This window comes from Leptonychotes weddellii, chromosome X, assembly GCF_054177405.1.
Source record: "Leptonychotes weddellii isolate Sample4059 chromosome X, ASM5417740v2, whole genome shotgun sequence".
Classification (NCBI taxonomy): domain Eukaryota; kingdom Metazoa; phylum Chordata; class Mammalia; order Carnivora; family Phocidae; genus Leptonychotes; species Leptonychotes weddellii.
In genome coordinates this window covers 43,014,029-43,038,752 of record NC_138385.1, presented here as the reverse complement: position 1 = coordinate 43,038,752, position 24,724 = coordinate 43,014,029, and the positions used below count along the sequence as shown (strand labels likewise).

At 36.9% G+C, this 24,724-nt stretch overlaps 2 protein-coding genes across 4 annotated transcripts in view; both read left to right on the top strand.

Moving 5' to 3' along the window:
• LOC102749978 (protein diaphanous homolog 2-like) overlaps positions 1 to 20,868 on the top strand; it is a 234,900-nt gene extending 214,032 nt beyond the window's left edge. For both annotated transcript variants that reach the window (XM_081808545.1, XM_081808543.1), the window contains one exon: positions 20,150 to 20,868. In XM_081808545.1, coding sequence (XP_081664671.1) covers positions 20,150 to 20,170 — 21 coding nt within the window. In that variant the 3' untranslated portion in view covers positions 20,171 to 20,868. The remainder of the gene's footprint in view (positions 1 to 20,149) is intronic.
• LOC102727555 (protein diaphanous homolog 2) overlaps positions 17,152 to 24,724 on the top strand; it is a 687,910-nt gene continuing 680,337 nt past the window's right edge. The window contains exons 1-3 of one of the 2 annotated variants that reach the window (XM_081808541.1): positions 17,152 to 17,335; positions 21,864 to 21,938; positions 22,026 to 22,095. In XM_081808541.1, coding sequence (XP_081664667.1) covers positions 22,084 to 22,095 — 12 coding nt within the window. In that variant the 5' untranslated portion in view covers positions 17,152 to 17,335; positions 21,864 to 21,938; positions 22,026 to 22,083. The remainder of the gene's footprint in view (positions 17,336 to 21,863; positions 21,939 to 22,025; positions 22,096 to 24,724) is intronic. The other variant, XM_081808540.1, reaches the window with a different exon arrangement.

Genomic DNA, 24,724 nt, shown 5'->3' with positions numbered 1-24,724 from the left:
ACTAGAGATTTAGGGTATATTTTGATCTGTTAGAAGAAATTATCTCAAAATTTTAAAGATAGAACAACTTATATATATGCCAAAAATACGGGTAACTACTCTGAAGGGATAGAATATGACTCTAAAAATGAAAAATAAAAATGTTTTTTTAAAAAAGGGATTGATAAGATGTTGGTTGAAAAAGGGAAAAAGAATAATTCAAAAAAATAAAAAAAAGAAAAAAAGACAGTTAAAAAGTAAAATTAACTTTGAAAGACTAAAGAATCATGGTAAAAAAGCCATGAATTCTATGTGCAGTATTCCCCTAGCGCTGGAGTTCTGCCGTTCTCATTGATTGGTAAACTTGGTCTTGGCTAGCTGTTCTCGCTGATCTTCTGGGGGAGGGGCCTGTTGCCGTGGTTTCCAAATGTCTTTGCCGGAGGCGGAATTGCCCTGCCTTGCCCGGTCTGGGCTAAGTAATCTGCTCGGGTTTGCTCTCTGGAGGTTTTGTTCCCTGCAAGCTTTCCGTACAGCTTTGGAGGTGGAGAGTGAAGATGGCGGCCTCCCAATCTCCGCCCAGGAGGAGCCGAGAACTCGGGGCCCCGCTCCTCAGTGAGCCCCCAGAGAAAAGCCGTCAGTCACTCCCGTCTCCCCGGTCTCCAGCCGCACTCCGTGCTCACCCGGCCTGTGACCGCGCATTTCTCTCTCTGGCACCCGACCCCCGGTGGAGTCTCCAAACCCCGCAGATCCCTGCGGTGCACTCCCGCGCGACTCCTCCTGGGGCAGGAAGGGGAGTCTTCCTGTTGTTGGGTCCCTGCTGGAGGAGCAGGGGCCCGACTGTGCTGCGGATCACAGTTTATGGCAACCCCGAGCTGAGAGCCCGCGCCTGGGCTCCGCCTCTGCAGCCGGCTTCCCTGCTCCATTACCTGGGAGCTCTGCCACACTCAGGCACCCCCGGTCTTTCTGTGACCCCAGGGTCCTGAGACCACAATGTCCCGGAGGGTTCCACCCCCCAGCTTAGCCACCAGAGTGACGTTCCTCGGTGGAGCAGACTTTTAAAAGTTCTGATTTTGTGCTCCGTGGTTCTATCACTTGCCAGAATTGGCCGACGGAGGGCCCTCCCCCGCCGTCTATCCTCCCGAATATCACCTCGGATTCACTTCTCCGCACGTCCTACCTTCCAGAAAGTGGTCACTTTTCTGATGAGAGACTTGTTGCTATTCTTTTCTTCGATCTCCTGTTGAGTTTGTAGGTGTTCAGAATGGTTTGATCCCTATCCAGCTGAATTCCTGAGAGGAGACGAAATCCAGGTCTCCTACTCCTTCGCCATCTTGCTCCACCTCTGTTCTAAGAATTCTTACCAAAGTCTGGTGAGCCACCTCTAAACAGTGGTCTCTCCTTGGACTTTTATCTCCTATTTGACTCTGGTCCAAAAATCTTTCTTCTTTCTGATAGGTGGGATCCTCTCCTCAACCTATCCCTGAACTTCAAAAGTGGTTGTGGTGGCATATGTGTCTACATCACATGGTTAAATTCATTTTGGGAGTGCACTGTAGTATTTTCCCCTCTTGGGAGCTCACTGTGAACATTAGCATTGTTTTTAGGAAAGCTTTTTACATTGCTCCAGGAAAGAAACTTCTTTATTAACCCAGAGTTTCCAGATATTTTCTATAAAGAAGTCTTCTGTTATTCCCTAGAAATGCCTATAACCATTACATAGTATGAATTATATCTTCTATTTCTACCAGATTTAAGCCTATCAACAGCCATAAGATTTTATCTCACCCCCCCACTTTAGAATCTCTCTCAGAGAAACCAAGAAGTAACCAACACAGCAAACAACTAATTAGTCTTCCTACTGGAGAGAAACAAATAAGGAAACAAGAGCAATGAAACAACAAAAAAATCAGAAAAGGAGGAACCCAAATATAAGAATACACCCAAGAATGAGAATAATTTGTATAAGAAGTAAATTACAGGGAAAACAAAGAAAAATAGTCTATAGAAGGATAAGTCACCGTGAACACATAGTGTGTTATAAAACTTGTAACAGTAAAAGAATCCTTGAAGTTAAACAGAAATCATTTAATACTATTATTTTAGTTTTCTAGGGCTTCTATAACAGTCACCAAAAACTGGGTGACTTTAAAAGAATAGAAGTTTATTCTCTCACAGTTCAGGTGGCCAGAAGTCTGATACCAAGGTGTTGGCTTTAGATCCCTCCTACGGCTTTAGGGGAGGATCTTTTCCTTGCTCCTTCCAGCTTCTGTCTTACCTTGGTTTTTGGCGGCATAATCCCAGTCTCTGCCTCTGTACTTACATGGCTTTCTCTATGTCTCTGGGTGTCTTTTCTGTGTCTCTTACAAGGACACTCTTAGTTGGATTTAGGGCCTACTCTAGTCTAGTGCCATGTTATCTCCATCCTTAATTATATCTACAAAGACCCTATTTCCAAATAAGGTCATATTCTGAGGTTCTGGATGGATTATATTCCAAAATTTATTTCTAAAATTATCCATAAAACCATTGAAATAACAAAATTAGCTAAATTTTATCTAGGTAAAAACCTTAGCTAGTTTAGAAGATCTGAAAAAGTCAAACTATGTACTACTTACAGAACTCTCCTTAATGAAATTAAATTTTATTGGCCTTGTTTCCTTTATAAAGAAATTTTTTCTTTAGTACTAAATTCTGAGAGTATATTATTTGATAGAGTCACACTAGAATGCCAGTCATGAGATTTGTATTTCTAGCCCTTGATCTGTCACTCTCTGTGACTTTAGTGTAATCAGTAGCCTGTTTTGGCCTCATTTTTTCCCTGTATAAATGATTTTGGAGACTCCTAGATCTAAACTTCTATGTTCTATGTTCTTATTTACTTACTTCTAATCCTATTATCTTTGCTATTGGAATTAGATTAGTGTTATAAATGATTTTGAGGAGAAAAATGTTCCTCCTAAGACTGAAAGAAAACTGCTTTAGAAAGCAGTTTCTAAATCTTTGTTACATAACTATTTTTCAAACCTGATGTTCATTAGAATCTGGGCATTTTCCCTCTTACGGCTGATTTATTCTTTCCTTACCACAGTCTTAACTGATTTTTGTTCTGCCCAGCCCCTAGTAAAGTAAATATATAAGCATGCACATTAGTAGCTTTACAAACATTCTCAAAGTACAGTCATTTCAGAATATTAAATGGAGTCACGAATTTCAAATTCATATTATTTAATCACTCAGATGATAAAGACTCTTAAAATCATTTCCTTATTTTATGCTAAAGGCAAATATTTTAAAATGCCTTCTATAAACTGTCATTAACTGGCTATATCCCAAATCACTCACTCGCTATGCACTCCCTCAACATTTACTTTTTTACTGTTTATGTTCACCTACACCTGCTTATGCTCTGTAATAGTTACATGCATGTATGTCTGCTTTGCTCATTTAGAATTTAGACTCCTTTGGGGAAGGGACCCTCTTGCCCTTTTATTATTTTCATGATGGCTGGTACAGTGTAATTTACATACAGTAATGTGTGATTTGATGTGGATATTGACCTACCATCAGTAGCAACCTATGCTTCTCTAGCAGTGAGAATGAATTTTCATTAATCTGGCACTATTTTGTGACCATGAATTTTTAGGTGTAATCAGAGAAAAGGAATGAAGCTTTTCCTCCACATAGGGATGAAACCTATTGGATTGATCTGAACCATATTCATAAGCTACACATATTACAGTGTGCTTTACATAATGGTCTTTTAATGGTTGCCTAGTGAATTAATGAAATTGAATGTTTACAAAATCTGTGAGTTTGACTATAAAATAAAGCCTGGTCTGTCATCATAAATCGCCTTAAACATTGCATATACTATGGTCTGTGTGTTTTGGAATGAGAACTATGTTTTTACAGGTGTTTGAGCATATTCCTTTGATAAATCAGTTTATGAAAGGGAACAGTGCCTGCTGAGAAATGATCAATGAGTTTGAACAATTTTATTCCCATCCAACCCATTACAGGATATACAGGTATTTGGCAATATATTTTATGAAGATCCAAAGGAATGCATAGCAATAAATCATTGTCACTGAGTTTTCTTAATACATGACAAAATAGCAAATACCGATTTAATAGTATCAAAGAATTGTGATTGTGTAGAATTCTTTTCATAGTTGTTGCTGAAATTGCCTTACAATTTGAGGGGTATTTTGTCCCACTAGGAAACTGTTTATTCTCTTTTGCTTATAATCTTAAGTTATCTGCCCATCTGGTGGCATAGTGTCTATATTTACTTTCTCTGATGATAGCTTCCGCACCCAGTGTTTTCAAATATGTGAAAACAGATAAAATATCTTTTAGAGTTTATTTATGTTCATTTATTTGCATTACCTTTGGAACATTTGTTTTTACTTCTAATTTTCTAACTTCCCTTTAGATTTAAACAAATTTTTCAAACATATTAACAAATATGCATTTTAATAAAATCATCATAATGAAAATAGCTGACTCTTGACAGTACTACAAATTAGGAATAGAAAGCACTTTCTGAATTTGGGTGTTAATAACTCTTTAAAGAGCCTTTATTTAACTTATTAAAAGCTTGGCAAAACAGCCAACATTACATAGAAAATTAATATAAAAGTAGATGTAGATCAATAGTTTTAGAACATTTTGTATTGGACTACCTATGAAAAATGGAATGATGAGGACTTTTTATAATGCAGTAATATGAACAGGACTTAAAATTGTGAGCACATATCATAATCCAACATATGGATAGTATTATTAAACCAGGGTTGTTTAATACTGGTATTTTAAATTTGTTTACATTAACTTTCAAATGCATAAATCATTTAAGAAGACTAGTACATTTTACATAGAAGAGAAAATGATAAATTCAGTGATGTCCATTTTTATATTTTCTTTTAAAATCTTGGTAAGCAATTTGAATTAACAGCAACCATATCCAAGCTCATTTAACTAAGTTGGTACCATAAATATTAAGTGACATTGAATTTTTAATTATATAATATTAGCCTCAAAACACAATTTAAACTTAAGGTGGATCCAATATTAAATCTTATAATAGAGGCCTAAAAATAAAAGTATATTATTTTTAAAGAACAAAATATAACAGCAAATACTGACTCAAGTCTCTGAAGTATTGTTTTTTTTTTTAAAGATTTTATTTATTTATTTGAGAGAGAGAATGAGATAGAGAGCATGAGAGGGGGGAGGGTCAGAGAGAGAGGCAGACTCCCTGCTGAGCAGGGAGCCCGACATGGGACTCGATCCCGGGACTCCAGGATCATGACCTGAGCCGAAGGCAGTCGCTTAACCAACTGAGCCACCTAGGCGCCCTCTGAAGTATTGTTTTATTCAGAGAAAATATTATAGGCTTGAAGGTGGAATAAATGAGCACTCCTTATGTTGGCATTTATGTTATTATTATATGACATAGGAAAGTCCACCAATGCAATGCATTTTCTCATTTAAATGATTTGTTTTAAATTATAAAACCAATGTTTATATAAAATAATTAGAAATTGTTACTGGACATGTAGTTATAAAAGTATATAAAATCTAGCAGCAGAGTCTAGGCACACTAATTAAATGAATTTATTTTTTTAATTAGAATTTGTTTTAAAGATTTTATTTATTCACTTGAGAGAGAGAGAGAGAGAGAGCGAGCGAGAAAGAGAACAAGCAAGGGGAAAGGCAGAGGGAGAGGGAGAAGCAGATTCCCTGCTGAGCTGGGAGCCCGACATGGGGCTCGATCCCAGGACCCTGGGATCATAAACTGACCTGAAGGCAGATGCTTAACCATCTGAGCCACCCAGGCACCCCATAATTAAATGGATTTCTTAATAGAAAGCTTAACTTCCTTCTATTTTAAGAAATTTTTAAAAGATTTTATTTACTTGAGAGAGAGAAAGAGAGAATGAGTGGGACTGGGTGGTAGAGGGAGAGAGAGAAGCAGACTCCGTGCTGAGCAGGGAGCCTGACATGGGTCTCGATCCCGGGACCCTGAGATCATGACCTGAGCTGAAGGCAGACGCTTAACTGACTGAGCCATTTTACAACATCTTATATACATTTTGTATTTTCTATATGTTTAAAATAGTCTTGAAGTAAATACATATAAATATTTGTCATTTGACATTTTTATTTTGATTTATATGAATTAATTAAAGGGCTTGGACACGTACTAGAGTTTTATATACTTCTCTTATTATTATGGGACTATTACTAAAGCAATGGCAATGTACCATGAAAGATGCCAGTATCTCACTACCATTAAGATGGTAAAATACAAACTCCAAGTAAACAAGGAGGGAAGGTGATAATTTTCAAAAAGCCAAGGATAATGCCAGGTAATAATGTGAGTATAAAATAGTTCCAGTTTTCCTTGTAGTGAAGGGGAAAAAAAGTATTGAGAGACAAAGCTGTTATCTGATGAATGATAGTGCATCTACTTTTCAGGGAAAACATTCTTCATAATTCTGAGCTCAGATTTTTGTTCTGTGCTTTTTTTTTTTTAAAGATTTTATTTATTTATTTGACAGAGACACAGCGAGAGAGGGAACACAAGCAGGGGGAGTAGGAGAGGGAGAAGCAGGTTTCCCATGGAGCAGGGAGCCCGATGCGGGGCTCGATCCCAGGACCTTGGGATCATGACCTGAGCTGAAGGCAGACGCTTAATGAGTGAGCCGCCCAGGCGCCCCATGTTTTGTGGTTCTTTAAATAAGGGATATTGAACAACACAGTAGAGTGAGTCTTTGATGGTTTTTTATAAAGTAGACAGGATTTCTATGAATGTGCATTTCCTGCATAGTGCCTTGAGTTAAAAAAAATAAAGATGTTTCTCCAAAGACCCAGAGTAATAATACTGGTATGCAGCTTTCCAGTAATCTAACCTCCTACCAAGGTGTACTTGAGAAATGTCCCTGAGGCTCTCCCCCAGGAATATCTGTCATCTCAGCTGGACTTTTTATAGGGGCTAGGTAACTGAGAATTCACAATTAAGATGCCAACTAGCACCTGGAGTGCAGGTATGTTGTGTGGTTGGTTCAAAGAAGATGTGTGCTCTAGATAACAGTGTTTGCTCTATGACCCCAGCTGTTCAGCTGCTGTTAGATAATGGACAGCTAATTTGGGGAGATTTCCCACCTTGTCAGCAAAGCTATAGGTGTATAACCTCTCACATCAGGCAGTTTAAACCTGAAAATCATCTGTTGCGATGGAATCCATAAAGGCAGAATATAGAAGGCAGTATAATGTTATAGTGTACTTTGAAAAACTAAATCAGCTTCAGGTGAGATAGGCTGGTGGTCTGTCATATGAACATGAAACTCAAGACATTATATAACCAGAATCAACCAAGTTTCCATTTACGTATTTTCTGCAGCATGTAGTATTACTGAGAATATGAAGATTGAGTGCAGTTCCATTTGGAGGATACTATCTGTGTACTGAGGACTGCTCTAGGTTTTTTATGGGACAAGGTGCTATACCACCCTTAATATGAGTTTTGAAGAGAGGTTCTTGGAGATCATTTCTTAAATTGGTCCGTCAACATTAATTCATCAAAAAGTATTGAAGACTGCATATTAAACTGGAGTGTTAAATGGAGTTTTTTAAAAATTGATTTACAAATTTCTCTATGTGAATTAGTAATTGTCAAAGTTTAAGAATACTCTGAAATGGATCTAGCACTAAAATTTACTAAACATTAATGAATTTTTGTTTGATATAGAAAACGCCTAGGAATTTTGTAGTGTTGTTGAGGTCAGCATTATAAACATCAGTTAAAGTGACAAAATCTTTTCTTTTTTTTTTAGAGAGGGAGGGAAGAGATTGGGTGGCGGAAGGGCAGAGGGAGAAAGAGAACCTTTTTTTATTTTAAGATTTTATTTCTTTATCAGAGAGCGCATAAGCAGGGGGAGAAGCAGGCAGAGGGAGAAGCAGATTCCCTGCTGAGCAATGAGCCCCATGAGGGACTTGATCCTAGGATCCTGGGATCATGACCTGGGCCGAAGGCAGACGCTTAGCCAACTGAGCCACCCAGGCATCCCCAGGAGAGAGAGAAGAATCTTAAGCAGGCTCCATGCCTAGTGTGGAACCTTTTGTGGGGCTGGATCTCAAAACCCTGAGATCATACCTAAGCCCAAATCAAGAGTCAGACACTTAACCAACTGAGCCACCCACGTGCCCCAGAATGAAAAGAAATCTTTTAATTGTAAGTGGTATGGGACATTGACCTGGGGGTATTCTCTGACCTTATGGCATATTTTGTACAAACAAAAAACCAAAACGTTACTCTAATTTTATTTGCTTATCATTACTTTCTCCTATGAAGAGAGTGCAGGATATGCTGTGTTGGAGTTGTTATAATGTATTTTTCATTAATTTTAATTTCTGTTGTTTTTGAATTGTTTATAAATTACAGTAATGGTTTTGCATGTTGAAATCATTTGTCTAAATTTCCTGATAACAAAAGTTTGATGCATGCATTTACTTTAATGCATTTATCAGCTCTTTCAAATGATCTTGGAAAATTGGAGTAATAGAAGTTAAGAACACAGTTACAGAAGGCTTAATTTTGACTGGCAAGAACAAATTATATATGTATACTGATTTTTCTAATGTGGCTGGGGATTTCTGTAACATTGATATTAGAGATCTAGATAAATATGAATTATCAAATAATACTGTGGAGATATAAACAGCATGCTCTACGTGTACTGTAGAGCTATATATAAGCATGATACTGGACTTTTTTGTTTGTGAGCTCACAACAGATTTGAGATTCCATGATCAACTATTTTATAATCCTTTATGTATTCTTTGTATTAGAGAGCTCACCATCTATTCACGGTTTTTGGCTCTGATTCTTGTATGTATGATTTGGAGTTATCTTTGACATTCCATTTGTCCATTTTCTTTTTTTTTTTTTTAAGATTTATTTATTTCAGAGAGAGAGAGAGCAAGCAAATAAGAGAGCACATGAGCAGGAGGGGCAGAGGGAGATGAAAAGAGACTCTCAAGCAGACTCTGCATTGAGCGCAGAGCCTGACGCAAGTCTCCAGCCCTTGACCATGAGATCATTATTTGAGCTAAAACCAAGATTTGGACTCTTAACCAATTGTGCCACCAAGGCACCCTGTTCATTTTCTTATTTGCTATATCTCTTGTTTAGTTTTTATCTTTTTTAAAGTTTTTATTTAAATTCCAGTTAGCTAACATATAGTATAATATTAGTTTCAGGTGAATAATACAGTGATTCAACACTTCCATACATCACCCAGTGCTCAGCACAAGTGCATTCCTTAATCCCCTTCACCTATTTAACCCTTTCCTATACCCACCTCATTTCTGGTAACCATCAGTTCTCTGTAGTTAAGAGTCTGTTTCTTGGTTTGCCTCTTTCTCTCCCCACCCTTACTCATTTGTTTTGTTTCCTAAATTTCACATTTTGTTTTCTAAATTTCACATGAGTGAAATCACATGATGTTTGTCTTTCTGTGACTGACTTATTTCCCTTAGCATAATACACTCTAGCTCCATCCATGTCATTGCAAATGGCAAGATTTCATTCTATTGGATGGGTGAGTAATATTCCATTGTGTGTGTGTGTGTGTGTATATATATATACACACACACACACACACACACCATTGGCATCCATTACCATAGTAAATGTTTATCTATTCCCTCACTTTAAATCTGCTGTTGTCTTTAGGTCTAAAATGAGTCTCTTGTAGGTAGCATATATATGGGTCGTTTTTTTATCCATTTCGATACCCTTTGTCTTTTGATTGGAGCATTTAGTCCATTTGCATTCAGAGTGATTATTGATATATAAATTTAGTGCCATTGTGTTACCTGTAAAGTTGGTTTTTCTGGTGATGTTTTCTGTTCCTTTCTAGGATTTGTTGCTTTTGGTCTTTTTTTCCCCAAGGAATTCCCTTTACGATTTCTTGCAGGGTTGGTTTAGTGGTCATGAACCCCTTTAGTGTTTGTTTTTCTGGGAAACTATCTCTCCTTGCATTCTGTGTGACAGCCTTGCTGGATAAAGTATTCTTGGTTGCATATTTTTCGACTTCATCATGTTGAATATATCATGACACTTTCTTCTGGCCTACTACATTTCTGTGGACAGATCTGCTGCAAATCTGATATGACTTTCCTTGTAGGTTAAGGACTTTTTTCCCTTGCTGCTTTCCAGATTCTTTCCTTGTCTGTGTATTTTGTGAATTTGACTGTAGTATATCTTCTTGATTGCTGGCTTTTGTTGAATTTAATGGGAGTTCTCTGTACTTCTTTGATTTCAGTGTCTCTTTCCTTCCCCAGAGTAGGGAACTTCTTAGATATAAATTTGCTGAAATGAACATTGTACTGTTTTTTTCTCTTCTTCTTGAACTCCTGTGATATGAATGTTAGTATACTTTAAAGAGTCACTAAGTTCCCTAAGTCTACATTTGTGATCCAATACCTTTCTTTCCCTCTTTTTTTCAGCTTCATTATTTTCCATAATTTTATCTTCTGTATCATTGATTCGTTTTTGCTTTGTATATCCTCATTGTCATTGCATGCAGCCAGTTTTGCATCTTGGTTATAGCATTTTTTATTTCAGTCTGACTAGTCTTTAGTTTTTCTATCTCTGCAATAAGGAATTTATCTAATGTTTTCTATGCTTTTCTCAAACCCAGTTAGTATCTTTATTATTATTGTTTTAAAATCTGGTTCAGACATCTTAGTTGTATCTATATTGATAAAATCCCTGGCTGTGACTTCTTCCTGTTTTTTCTTTTTTAGTGAATTCCTCAGTCTTGTCATTTTGTCTGGGTCATTGTTTTTTCTGGGATTGTTAGGATATCCTGTTATATTTCTGGTCCTGAGAGTAATGGCTATATTAAGTAGAGGTCTGGGGGGCCAAATGGGGGAAAGGAAGCTAGATCCTGGTTTTGTTTTGGTCTGCTTGTTAAAAGAAGCTAGATCTTTAAAAAAATTTTTTTAAAAAAGGAAGCTAGATCTTATTTCCCTTAGAGCTGATCCTTTGCAGTAATCATTGATCAGTAGACTTGGAACATTGGAGGGGTTTGTACTAGTCTTTTGTGGGTGCGGTTTGTTGTGCTGATTCTTGGGTGGACTTTCCCTGATGGCTTGTATCTGCATGGCATAAGTGGGTGGGGCTTGTATGCAGCTCTGGCCTCCACTGGGTGGCGCTGATTTGCTCACTGAAGTGGGTTGGTGCTGATGCAGGGTTGAGGGGGTAAGGAATGGCATTGGTCTGCTATCTTATCACCAGAGAGGAATTTCATGCCCACCACTCCTCAGGAAGCCCTCAAAGAAGAGCTAACGATCACCCTTCTTATGTCCCTGGCCTCCACCAGATCCCTGCTTTCATTCTGTGTGTGTCCAAGCTGTTTGCCTGCCTTGTGGCACAGTACTCTTGCATTTTATCCCAGGTATGTGGCTGAGTTTCAAAACTCTAAATTTTAGAGATCCACATGGTGAAGACCCACACTGATCCTCTCGGGGAGGGTCTTATGTTGTGGCCAGTGCTGATTTTTCCCAGAAATCACTCATGTGACCATGCAGTTGTTTGGGTTTGGAGTGTATGGTAAAGTACGCAGAAAGCACCAAGATTTGCTGTCCTCAGCTCAAGTCTCTGTTCCTATGCTAGGGAACAGGGCAGCATGTTGGTGCCACCAGTTTCCCGCCCCCCACCCAAGGGGCCATGCTGCCTCTCCCAAATGCTCTTCAAGCAGGGGAAATGTTTCTCCCTGTGCCACCCAGGGGATCCTCATACCATGCTGCCCACTCCCAAGTCTCCGTCCTCCTTCCCCTCCTGAGCACCTCCAGGCACAGCCTTGCTAGGCACAACCCTGTGGATGGTGTGGACCTCCTAAACATAAGACTTTTCAGTCTCCTGTTTATAAAAACTTGTTGTAGTCAGCCCCTCTCCTTTTTCCAGTCAGTTGTTTTGGGGAAGAGTGTTTCCTGTGCAATTTCCTGAGCACACTTTCACTCTTTCTCTCTCTTTCTCTCTCACTCCTCTCTCCGTGATCAGGGCTCCCTCCCCTTTGCAGCACCTTTGGTTCTTTTCTCCCCTCAATCAACTCTCTGCAGCTCCTACCTTCTATGATGTGGCCGTTTTTCTACTTCTAATTGTGCAGTTTTCTCTCAGTCCTCTGATCGATTTCATGGGTCTTCAAAATGATTTGATATTTATCTAGCTGTGTTTGAGGGATGAGGCATGCCTAGGGTCTCCGTACTTCTCTGCCATCTTGTTTCCTCTATACCACATCTTCTTTATCCATTCATCAGTCGATGGATACTTGGGCTGTTTTCATAATTTGGCTATTATAGATAATGCTGTTATAAACATTGGGGTGCATGTATCCCTTTGAATTAGTGTTTTTGTATTCTTTGGGTAAATACCTAGTAGTGTAATGGCTGGATCATAGGGTAGTTGTATTTTTAATTTTTTGACCATACTCCCTACTGTTTCCCACAGTGGCTATACCAGTTTGCATTTTCAGTGCACGAGTGTTCCTTTTTGTTGCAGAGTTACTACATTTTCATTGTCAATACTCTAGTATAGGCCTCATTGTATTTGGAGATGTGAGTTGATAGAGGGACTGATTGGTCCAGCAAATAGAGTTCACTGGGTTTATTTAAAATTCAGAAAGCCAAAGTGGGTTAAGGCAAAGCAGAGAAGGATAGAAGAGTTAAGGAAGTTAGTGGGAAGTGTAGAGGAGGGAAAAGTTTTACTGGACCCTCTCAGGTTCCCTGACTGGCTCTGAAAATTAAACTGATGATCATTAACTTGAGAAAAGCAAATATACTTCATTAAATGTTTACATATACATGGGTACCTTTACAAGAGAATGAAGACCCAAATGAGTGACCAGAGCAGGAAGTTTTTCTATCTTTTATACAAAGAAACAGCAAATTTGTAAAGAATTGACAAGACAAAGGGTTTTGGGGTAGGGGTAGTACCCAATGAAGAAGTTATTAGGAGGATAAGGGTAGTTTAACAAGGTTTTTCATATAGCCTTCTAGGCCCAAATTCCCTGTCTCTGGTGATAAAGAGTATCTTCCCTCCTCTTGGTACAGGAAGGGTACCTGTCACATGGGAGATCTAGCTCCTGCTTTCAGGGAAGAGGGGTAGGTGAGGGAATGAGGTTTTTCCCAATTCCTTCATTTTAAGCTTTTTAATATTTTAAAGACTCAAAGATACTTAATATTTTAAAGACTCACTCCCTAGGGTGCCATATTTTTGTGTAGTGTGTCCTGAACTCCATCAGAAGCAATCTTAAAGGTCACAGTGTTCCCGTGCTGGGCAGCCATCGCCACCTCTTCAGCCTGCGAAGTTCTTCTCTTGGCCGCTGTGTGTCTTCCCCAACGCAAGCCCGCTCTCTTGATATCTGCAAAATGGCTAATAATTTGGATGAGTTTACTGAAGAGTGAAAAGCCAAACTGGCCAAAGACAAAGCAGAATTGGAAAGTGATCCACCTTACATGGAAATGAAGGGAAAGACATCAGAGAAGCTTTCTGAAAACAGTAAAATATTAATCTCCATGGCTAAGGAAAACATACCGCGAAACTGTCAACAGACCAGGAGTTCTTTGTACAACATATTGATTCAACAATTCTATATATTACTCATTGCTTACCACGATCAGTGTGGTCATCATACAACATTATTGCAGTATTACTGACTCTATTCCGTATGCTATATTTTTCATCTTTGTGACTTATTTTTAACTGGGAGTTTGGATTTTTATCTGTTTCACCCATCCCCCTCATTTACTTCGCCTCTGGCAACCACCAGTTCGGTTTGCTGTATTTGAGTCTGGTTTCTTTTCTGTTTGTTTCATTTTTTAGATTCACATGAAAGGGAAATCGTATGGTATTTGTCTTTCTCTGACTTATTTCACTTACCAGAATGCCCTTTAGATCCATCCATGTTGTTGCAAGTGGCAAGATCTTACTCTTTATTATGGCTGAGTAATATTCCATTCCATATATGTAACCATATCTTCTTTTTTTTTTAAAGATTTTATTTTTATTTATTTAATTGACAGAGTGAAAGAGAGAGTGACAGTGTGAGAGGGAACACAAGCAGGGGGAGTGGGAGAGGGAGAAGCAGGCTTCTGGCCCAGCAGGCAACCGGACGCGGGGCTCGATCCCAGGACCCCGGGATCACTACCTGAGACGAAGGCAGATGCTTAACAACTGAGCCGCCCAGGCGCCCCTGTAACCATATCTTCTTTATATGTTTGCTATTGATGGACACTGGGTTGCTTCCATATCTTGTTATTGTAAATAATGTTACAGTGAACTTAGGGGTGATATATCTTTTCAAAATAATGTTTTTGTTTGGTTAAATAAATAAAAAAAAAAAAGCAATCTTAAAATTGCCGGCCAATTCATTCATGCTGGATAAGGAAGCACATGAGGGTAACTAGGACTGTTATTCCCAAATTAACGTTGAATGGCTCCATTTTTTTTTCCAGGTGCTTTCTAATATTTGTATTTTGTATCATACCAAATGTCAGTTAACAATTTATTTTTTCAGGTGGGTGTTTACAGTTCTATATGTCTACAATACACAGTAATGCGTTATAGTATGATATCACTCTATATCAATGCTAAACAAGTAACTTTTATTTATTGGTATATGGGAAGCAGAAAGAAAGTATATTCTTGGACATACCTAATGTTTCATTTAAGGTTTCCCTTGCATTGATGATGGAATTCATAATAAATATTTAAAAAAACCTTACTGTTACTGATTTCACTTCTGAATATACACATTGATGACATTTTTATAAATTTGAACATTTATCTGATATTCCTTCAAGAAACAAAATAACCAAAACAATACTCATAATGCTAATTGATGTTTTTTTTTTATATTAGATGTTGGTAATATAGGTGAATTAGAGGTGTGTAAGGATTGAGAAATGCTGGATTCCAGCGGTGCCTGGGTGGCTCAGTCAGTTAAGCGTCTGCCTTTGGCTCAGTTCTTGACCTGCAGGTCATGGGATCGCTCCCCAAGTCAGGCTCCCTGCTGAACGGGGAGTCTGGGAGTCTGCTTCTCCCTTTCCCTCTTCCCCTTCCCTACATCCCCCACTCGTGCTTGCGCTCTCTCTCTCAAATAAGTAAAAATCTTAAAAAAAAAAAAAAAAAGTAAGAGAGAAAAATGCTGGATTCCAGTCATGTTTTTGCCATTAACAAGCTATGACACAAGATGTATAACTAAAATTCTTTAGTTTCTTTATTTGTAAAATAAAGGAGCTGACATGAGGTAACATGATTTCATGACCAGTAAAGCTATTCTTATCATGGCCTGTTCTTTCATGGAGGTTTGTTTGTAAAATGAAGACAGAACAGTGTTGTTAATTTAAATTGTTAATGTTTGTTATGGTTTTTAACTTTTCCAATTGTGAACAGGAAATCCGGGCAATTTTGAAGAAGGCCAAAGTTACTTCAGCAATTAAAACATTTTGCTTTCTTTAAAAAGAATTTATATGTTCTGAAAGACTTATCAAGTATAAGTGTATATATTTTAGGAGTAGCAATATTTCTAGATTTGTCTGAAAATGAATTCAGGCCAGGTCAAATATGGTAGAAGGCTAATATCTCTTGGGAACTTTATACTGTATTATAGTCCTATAAAATAGGTTTTATCTATGTGCATGTACATGTTTATCACTTTTATTTTGTTGTTATCTGATTTAGATTGTTTATGTCACTGTAGAAGAGAACAAATAATGAGTATGTTTGGCTTAATATTTCTTTTTTTTTTTTTTTAAGATTTTATTTATTTATTTGACAGAGACACAGCGAAAGAGGGAACACAAGCAGGGGGAGTGGGAGAGGGAGAAGCAGGCTCCCCACTGAGCAGGGAGCCCGATGTGGGGCCCAATCCAGGAGCCTGGGATCATGACCTGAGCCGAAGGCAGACGCTTGATGACTGAGCCACTCAGGCACCTCTGGCTTAATATTTCTTAGATAAGCCTTAACAGTTCCCAAGTTGTTTAATGTGATGTTATTTAAGATTTTGACTATTCAGGGTGCCTGGGTTGCTCAGTCATTTAAGTGGCTGCTTTCTGCTCTGGTCATGATCCCAGGGTCCTGGGATGGAGCCCAGGAGCCTGCTTCTCCTTCTCCCCAGCTTGTGCTCTCTTGCTCTCTCTCTCTCAAATAAATAAAATCTTAAAAAAAAAAGATTTTGACTATTCATTGTTCAGTGATTATGTTTTGAAAAAAAATTGTTAAAGTTGGATATATTAAGATATTTAACCATGGCTAACACGTGCATGTGTGCACACAGATACACACATAATTTCCATTGTGTCTTTCTCAGTTTTAGGGGAAAGGGATTTTAAATTATTATATAAAAATAAGACCAGAGTGGTTACCATTACAGATTACATTCTGAGACAACAAAATATTTGAACTTGCTAAGAGTTTTTTAATGTCCACAGTGAAGATCCAAAGAAATTGTTCTTTTTAGTTTCATTGCAGTTATCCTGTGCAAAATATATATATATATATATATATATATTTGTGAGCATTAAATTTCTTTGATTTTTTTTTTTTTATGCAGCAGTCACACTCTATAATGAGTCTTTAATTCTATGTTTTTGGGACTGCAACTAATAGGTGAGAAGGACTGTTAACATTTTGTTGTTCAGTCATCAAATAGCAATTACCCTTCAACTCTCCTTATCCCTGTTACCATGAAAGAAAATTCATTTAACCTCTCTGCAGCTCAGTGTAATATGCAAATTGGCTTGGGGAAAAAGTAAATGTATGGGTGGTATTTGCTAATGTCTCTCTTTTCTTGCATTCAAAGAACTTCTTACTTTATTCACAACAGTTAAACTTGATGTCAACTCTGTTTAATTTTCAGGGTTTATAGATTAGGAATGTGATTTCCTAGAGTAAGTTCATTTTAACAAAATTCCACTAAACTAAAATTAACTGGATGTCCTATGGAGTGCATGATAGAATTTTAATGTATTATTTAGCTTAAGAAAATAAACCAATATAGTTTTCTTTTTTTTTTTTAAGGATTTTATTTATTTATTTGAGAGAGAGAGAATGAGAGACAGAGAGCACGAGAGGGAAGAGGGTCAGAGGGAGAAGCAGACTCCCCGCCGAGCAGGGAGCCCGATGCGGGACTCGATCCCGGGACTCCAGGATCATGACCTGAGCCGAAGGCAGTCGCTTAACCAACTGAGCCACCCAGGCGCCCAACCAATATAGTTTTCTTGTGGAAGTTAACATTTTATTATAAGTTTGACTGGTGATATTACTAAGAAGGTGACTTTAGTAAGTGTCCTAATATATTTACAATTTCAAATATATGAAGAGAATTTGAAATATGACTAGCTTTTGCTTGAATATTTGCAATGTTCTTTCCCCTTGCTTCTCTTTGATTGAAGACTCAATTTTCATTTTCATTCACATTTGCAGATTTTATTTTCATCATTACTGTGGGATAAGATGATCTCTTATGTTTTTCTAAAAATAACTTTTAAAGGGGGATGGGGAAGAAAATATTCTTTGTTCTATAACCTGTTGGTAAATTTAACAGATTTGGATTTAAGCCATTTTGACTATCTCCAAAGTAATTTTGAGATCTTAAATTGATTTTAATGAATAAGGAATTTTTATCTTTTGAGAGAGAATTTTTACTTTCCCTCAGGAGATTTTTATATGTAACTCAGACATTTACAATTTGTTCTAAACGTGTAAGAAGTTTGTTTTTATGTTATGTAAACAACTAGAAAGAGAACACATTTCCTCTTTTGTGAGGAACTCTTAGAAAATGTGTGAGTACTGTGTAGCAGAACCTTCCTAGTGAGACCTGATAGGGAGAATAAATGCAGCCAGATAAAACCCTTTTTAAGTTAATAACAGAGTATAGAGAGAAAGATGGAATTTTTTTTTGGTGTTTTCAAAGGAAATTATAGTCTAGCTCAACATTGAAGTCAAAACCATGGAGAGGCAGAGCTGGAAAATTAACATAGTCTGCCTTCTATGAATCAGGTGAAATAAGTGGTCAGTGAATGTCATATGCGCAGATGTCTGGAAATGGCAGTACTACATCTAATAATTAAAATTGGGCAGAGATAGTTTATGTACTAATCTACTATGATGAATATTTCCAAGGACATTCAAGTGCTCAAGTCTGTCATATTTACTTTCATGTAGACAAACCTAAGTGGATATGTATGTTTTTATTGAATTAAGGCCAAGACAGTCATAGCATATACAAGTCCATGTTGTTTTTGTTAACATTTTATTTTTTAACAGATGTATATATTGATAGTGGAATTATTTATGAAGTTGATTTAATTGAACAAATATACTTTAAAAATGTTAAAAATACTTCTTCTTGGCTACTGTTTGGAGATTATTGATTCGTGGACTAAATGTATGATAATGTTTGCTTTGGGTAGTACATTGGTCTTTATCACCTTGGGGCTCTTTTTCTTTCTCATAAGTGCATATAACTAAAGTTTGGTTTTAATTGCATTCAGAAACATTACATTGGAAACATTGATACTAAAATGAGATGTTTCCCAAACTGACAGTTGCTGGAGGGGAGGTGGGTGGGGGGATGGGGTAAGTGGGTGATGAGCATTAAGGAGGGTACTGAGCACTGGGTGTTGTATGCAACTGATGAATCACTAAATTCTACCTCTGAAACTAATAATACAGTATATGTTAATTAAATTGATTTTAAGTTAAAAAATAAAATGTGATGTTTCCTGCTATTAAAATGTGTACACACCATTTACAATCATCTTTAATGTCTCCACAACCCTTGGAATTAGTTGTTTCATGTTTTGTAATTTTACCAACATTCTGAATTCCCCCAAGAAACTCTAAGCTATCATTCATTTTATTGATATTCCAGTGATTTGGGTTGTAGTATGAGATTACACATGGGAATAGGACACCATTAGAGAGAAATAAAATTCTTTGTACAGAACACATAACTCTTTATATTAGCCTTTAGCAGTGCACAAACTGATAAAGGGATGACATGACTAATATGGGACTCCTGCACATGAGACCAACTGCCTTTAAAGCTTATGGGACTCAGGATAGAACTTGGTAATTTTAGCATTAACCCTTTGAAAGACCTACATAAATCTGGACAATCTATTCATCAATATAAGTGCAGTCACTATTTCTTATTATGTCTGTAATGTATAGAATGTACTGAACTCATCCACCCACTAAATCTTTGCTTTTAAGTTATATTTATATGAACTATAACTAAATAATTCCAACTCTGAATCTCCAATTTATATATCGAAGGTTGAAGTTTTGGGAAATTGTGAAGGGTTTTCCTTTACATGTATGTGTGAGAGAGCAGAATCTCATTCTGTCATACAATAGGTACATTTATAGAGTTTTCCTTACTTTTTTTTGACCTGTAGAGCTAGAAGTGGGGAGAATCTTGCTTTCTCTTGGAATCCTCTGTTATATTTATTAAATATGTTTTTTCCCCCTTTGATCATGCTGATTAGTATAAGCGGGACCTTTAAAAACAAGGACCTCAGTAGTTGTGGAGGCTTGGGATAGACTTCTGTTTTAAATCTTAATATATTTTGATATAATTCCTTGTCAGGATTATGCATGAACTATAAATAGATTCACTCTCTCCATACTCCCTTTCCTCTTACCATTGTAATTTCCATGTCTGCTCCAATGTGAATTAGCCAGCACTAAATATAATGAAAAATAAATATATGCAAAGTTGAATAGTAACAAGTTAAACATATGAGGCAATATGAGTATCAAATATTTATGTATTTATTTTAAAAATTTTGAAAAATTATTTAAATAATCTCTACACCAAACGTGGGGCTCAAACTCATGACCCCGAGATCAAGTGTTGCATGCTTTTCCAACTGAGCCAGCTAGGCACCCCATCAAATATTTAAATTATGAAATCTTTTTTTAAAAATCCATCAATGGAAAAAGTGTAGTGTCTGTTTAGATTCCTCTACATATTTCATAGCAATTAAACTGCTTTTCAATAAATGAATGATGAAATGTTATTAAGTTTTTATATTATTGAAAAGGAGTCTTTACTTTATGCCTAAAATTCATACTATAATTTGGACTAGAACATTCAAAGAGCAATGAAGTTTTTGGTTTTTAACACATTCAGAAGTTTAATACAGGCTTCACTCTGTTGTTTCATGTACATTATTTCATTTAATAGTCACAAAGACCATTTGGGGTATAGGTACTATTTTCATCCCTATTTTGAGGATGACAAAATAGGCTCAGAAAGTTTAAGTAATTGATCAAAAATAACACAACTAGAATATGGTAGAGTTGTGATTGGATCCTAGATCTGTCTTTTTCTAAAACTTATGCACTTGAACATGCCACTATGTGGTCTTACAGCATGTTCCATTGATGGATGGTGGGATATTTTTCTGATCTTTGAGTAAACTTGAGGAAGGGTCTTTAATTTTTAACTTCTTGAACCCTGGACCAGATGTTGGACTCCCTGATGGGTATAGCCACGCCATAAGTTCAGAAGATACTGCCCTATTGCAGGTTTGTTCTCTTGCTCCCCAGATAATCTTCCTGGCTTCTTTTTCATTCTTCAGATCTAATCCTGACCTCTTGCTCACTTATAAATGAATCCTCCTGACTGATCTTTCTACTCTTTTTGTTTGTTGGTTTATTTGTTACACCTGGCACCCTCACAAGTAATGGCAACAAACATTATCTTATATGTATAGTGTGTCAAGACAACTCTTTGACTTAGGTAACTTAATAACATAAAATCACTAATATGTTAATACCTAAAATGTGAGACTGTAAACTAGGTTATCCAAAAAAATAAAAGTATAAGCTACATTCTGGCCTTATTCTTTTCAATAAGCTGTCTAAATCTCAATTGGAAGTTTTAGTTGGAGTCTCCAGATTCCTTTCCTTAACAGTATTTAGTAGATTTCTTATAAAGCTTAGAACTTTAAAATTCAATAAAAGCATGGACTGAAAATACTTATCACACCTAAATGAATGAAGTAAGCTGTTAAATAAAGCAGAGCATATGTTTGTGTGTCTAGACATAGATATAGATATAAGATATATATATATATACACATGTATATACGTATATAAGATAGATAGATAGATAGATAGATAGATAGATAGATTGATTCTCAATGCAGTTCTGGAACTAACCACTAATTCTTCAGTGAAATATTGGTAGAGCCATAAGCAGATGTTTTTATAGAAAATCATTTTCTGGTCCTATTAGTAATTTCTAGTGGTATGGTTGAAATAAATACGGGCTTTGGATTTAGCCATGTGAACCCTAGAACTGATACTTGTTGAGTGATGTTTGGCAAGTTACTTTACTACTTCGCTTCTCAGTTTATCTGGAAACAATTTTCAGAATGGCTAAAGTTAAAAAAAATATTTGACAGTGTGAGGGGCGCCTGGGTGGCTCAGTTGGTTAAGTGTCTGACTCTTGATTTTGGCTCAGGTCATGATCTCAGGGTCATGAGATTGAGTGCCACATTGGACTCTGCACTGGGCATAAAGCCTGCTTAAGATTCTCTCCCTCTCCCTTTGGCCCTCCCCCACTCACGGGCACGCATGTGTGCGCTCTCTCTCTCTCTCAAAAAAAAATTTTGACAGTGTGAAATTTTGGGAAGGATTTGGATTAAATGGAGCTATTACACTTTCCTGAAAGAATGCCAAATTGGATAACCACTTTGGAAAGCAGTTTCTTAAAAAGTGAAAATTTCATTTTGGATACTTAATGTTTTAAATATAGAAACTTATTTATACATATTTTTTGTTTGTTTCATAGCTGGGTTAACAACTTTGGCCATGAAGGTCTTGGACTCTTATTGGATGTGCTGGAAAAGCTTCTGGACAAGAAACAGTAAGAATAAACATGAAAAATATCACTGAAGGGGAAATTAAAAAATTTTTAAGCACAACATAACATGTTTATTTCCCCTTTATTCAGGCAAGAAAATATAGACAAGAAGAATCAGTATAAACTTATTCAGTGCCTCAAAGCATTTATGAATAATAAGGTAAGTAGTAGTTATTTCTGCCTGTCACAAAAGTTGAGAGCTTGTTCAACAGTATATGAAAGTATGAAACAGTATAGTAGGTGTTTATTTGGTTTTCAAAGGGTCTTTATGATGCAAATCATCATATGTTTCATCAAAATATTATTTAAAATATACTTTGCTTCACAATATATTTATTGGTACGTTTTTATAATTATGGAAGCACATAAGTCTGTTGCCAAATTAGATACTTTTTTTTTCTTTCATGGTTAAATATTTTATGTTGAATACCATTTTTTACAGTGTTTTTATTTCATTGAAAAGGGAATTTCAAAGCTATGGTTTGACTTATTTGCTAAGAACATTATAAAGTTAAGATTTCTATTTTATGTTTAATTAATATCAGTGAGTTAATATACATAGAAGACATTCCTGGAAGATTGCAGGGTTTTTATGTATATGTATACCAGATGCAGTATTAGAGACTTTATGAATTCTAGACAAGGGTTTTTTCCTAAAAATAATCTTTGCTCAGGGTGCCTGCGTGGCTCAGTTTGTTAAGTGTCCGACTCTTGATTTACACTCAGGTCATGATCTCAGGGTTCTGAGATGGAGCCCTGCATTTTGCTTCCTGCTCAGCACAGAGTCTGTTTGTCCCTCTCACTCCCTGCTGCTCCTCCCTCCACACGTGCACATGCACGCACGTGCGCTCTCTCTCTCTCTTAAATGAATAAATAAAATCTTCAAAAAAATAATCTGTGCTGAAGTTATGATGTTATAGTTACTATTTCTTTTTCTTTTTTAAAAAACTTTTTATGTTTTAAAAATTTTATTTATTTAAGAGAGAGAGAAGGAGCAGTGGGGAGAGGCAGAGGGGAAGGAGGGGTGGGAGAGAGAGAGAGAGAGAAGCAGACTCCCTGCTGAGCAGGAAGCCCAATGTGTGGGGCTCCATATCGGGACCTGGAGATCATGACCTTAGCCGAAGGCAGACACTCAACCGATTGAGTGACCCAGGCACCCCTTAAATGATTTTATATATTTATTTGAGAGGGAGAGAGAGAAGATTGAGAGAATAAGTGGGAGGAGGAGCAGAAGGAGAAGCAGATTCCCTGCAGAACAGGGAGCCCGGTGAGGGACTCCATCCCAGGACCCTGGGATCATGACCTGAGCTAAAGGCAGACACTTAACCGACTAAGCCACCTAGGCACCCTATAGGTGTTTTTTCTATAAACAATTTTGTTACTGTATTAGACATGATTTCTTCTATATTCCTATAACGTAAAATACCACTAATTCACTAATTGTATAATTCTCTTTAGATGATGTTTTAATAATCTCAAAATATTTACTAGAAATAATCATAACAATAACCAAAAACTGGCCAGATATATAGTTGTTAATATAATATATACAGCTATTAATAATGTGATAAGGGCGCCTGGGTGGCTCAGTTGGTTAAGCGACTGCCTTCGGCTCAGGTCATGATCCTGGAGTCCCAGGATCGAGTCCCACATCGGGCTCCCTGCTCGGCAGGGAGCCTGCTTCTCCCTCTGACCCTACCCCCTCTCATGTGCTCTCTGTCTCTCTCATTCTCTCTGTCTCAAATAAATAAATAAAATCTTTAAAAAAAAAAAATAATGTGATAAGATTGTCTAATCTGTAAACAGTCTTTCTTAAACATGGGATTATATATGATTGTATATATTTATATATTATGCACACATGTATCAGCAAAGGATTTTTGGCATGTGGAGTGGATGCTTGCTAGTGGACATAAGACTTTTGTGTAGACTATACTAATTGCACTGTTCCTGGAAGTCTCTTCTGGAAAGATTTCTATCACCATTAATACAGAATTTCTCAACTTCTGTGCCCTTAGTGTTTTGCAACAGAATTATGCAGAATCTGATCTCTTAACAAGAAAGCACTTAATGAACATTCCATCTCCACAATTCAAGATGAATCTCTTTCTTCAGTTGAGGGAAACAGAAATAATAGAACAGTATAGTACTAGAAATCAGGAGATATAGTACATGCTTTACCACTAAGTTGAGTGGCCTTTGGAAAAGCACTTGAAGTTTCTGGCTGTCAATCCCCTCATCTGTAAAATTAGCTGTAGGAGTCTTTGTTTTAAATTCTTATTGACTTGCATTGTCAATTCTCATAGCTTACCAGGTTATTAAATATCTATAACCAAGATAGTCAATAGAGAAAGTCATAGTAGTGAGATTTCCTGTAGAGCTTTTTGTGATAGGACATACGCTGATATGTGAATACATAATTACTTTTACTTAAGAGTTTGGCAGTTTGGAAGAACATGATGGTTTGACTTATATTATTCTAAACTAAGGTTAACCTGTAGTTAGGACATGTTAATATCTTGCATATAAGTGCTCAGAACATGAGTAAATGGTGAATCTTTTAAATTATAGGCATGTGAAACAATAGGCTTGTAGTATACATTCAAAATTAAAAAAAAATATGTAGTGATATATCCCCTTCATGTTGGAATAAATTGTCATAAAGCATGAAACTTTCATCTGAAATTACTTAAACTTAACATTTGTTGGCTCCAAGGAATTTAGATTACCTTCTTCAAAAACTCTTTGCCTGGGGCGCCTGAGTGGCTCAGTTGGTTGAGCGTCTGCCT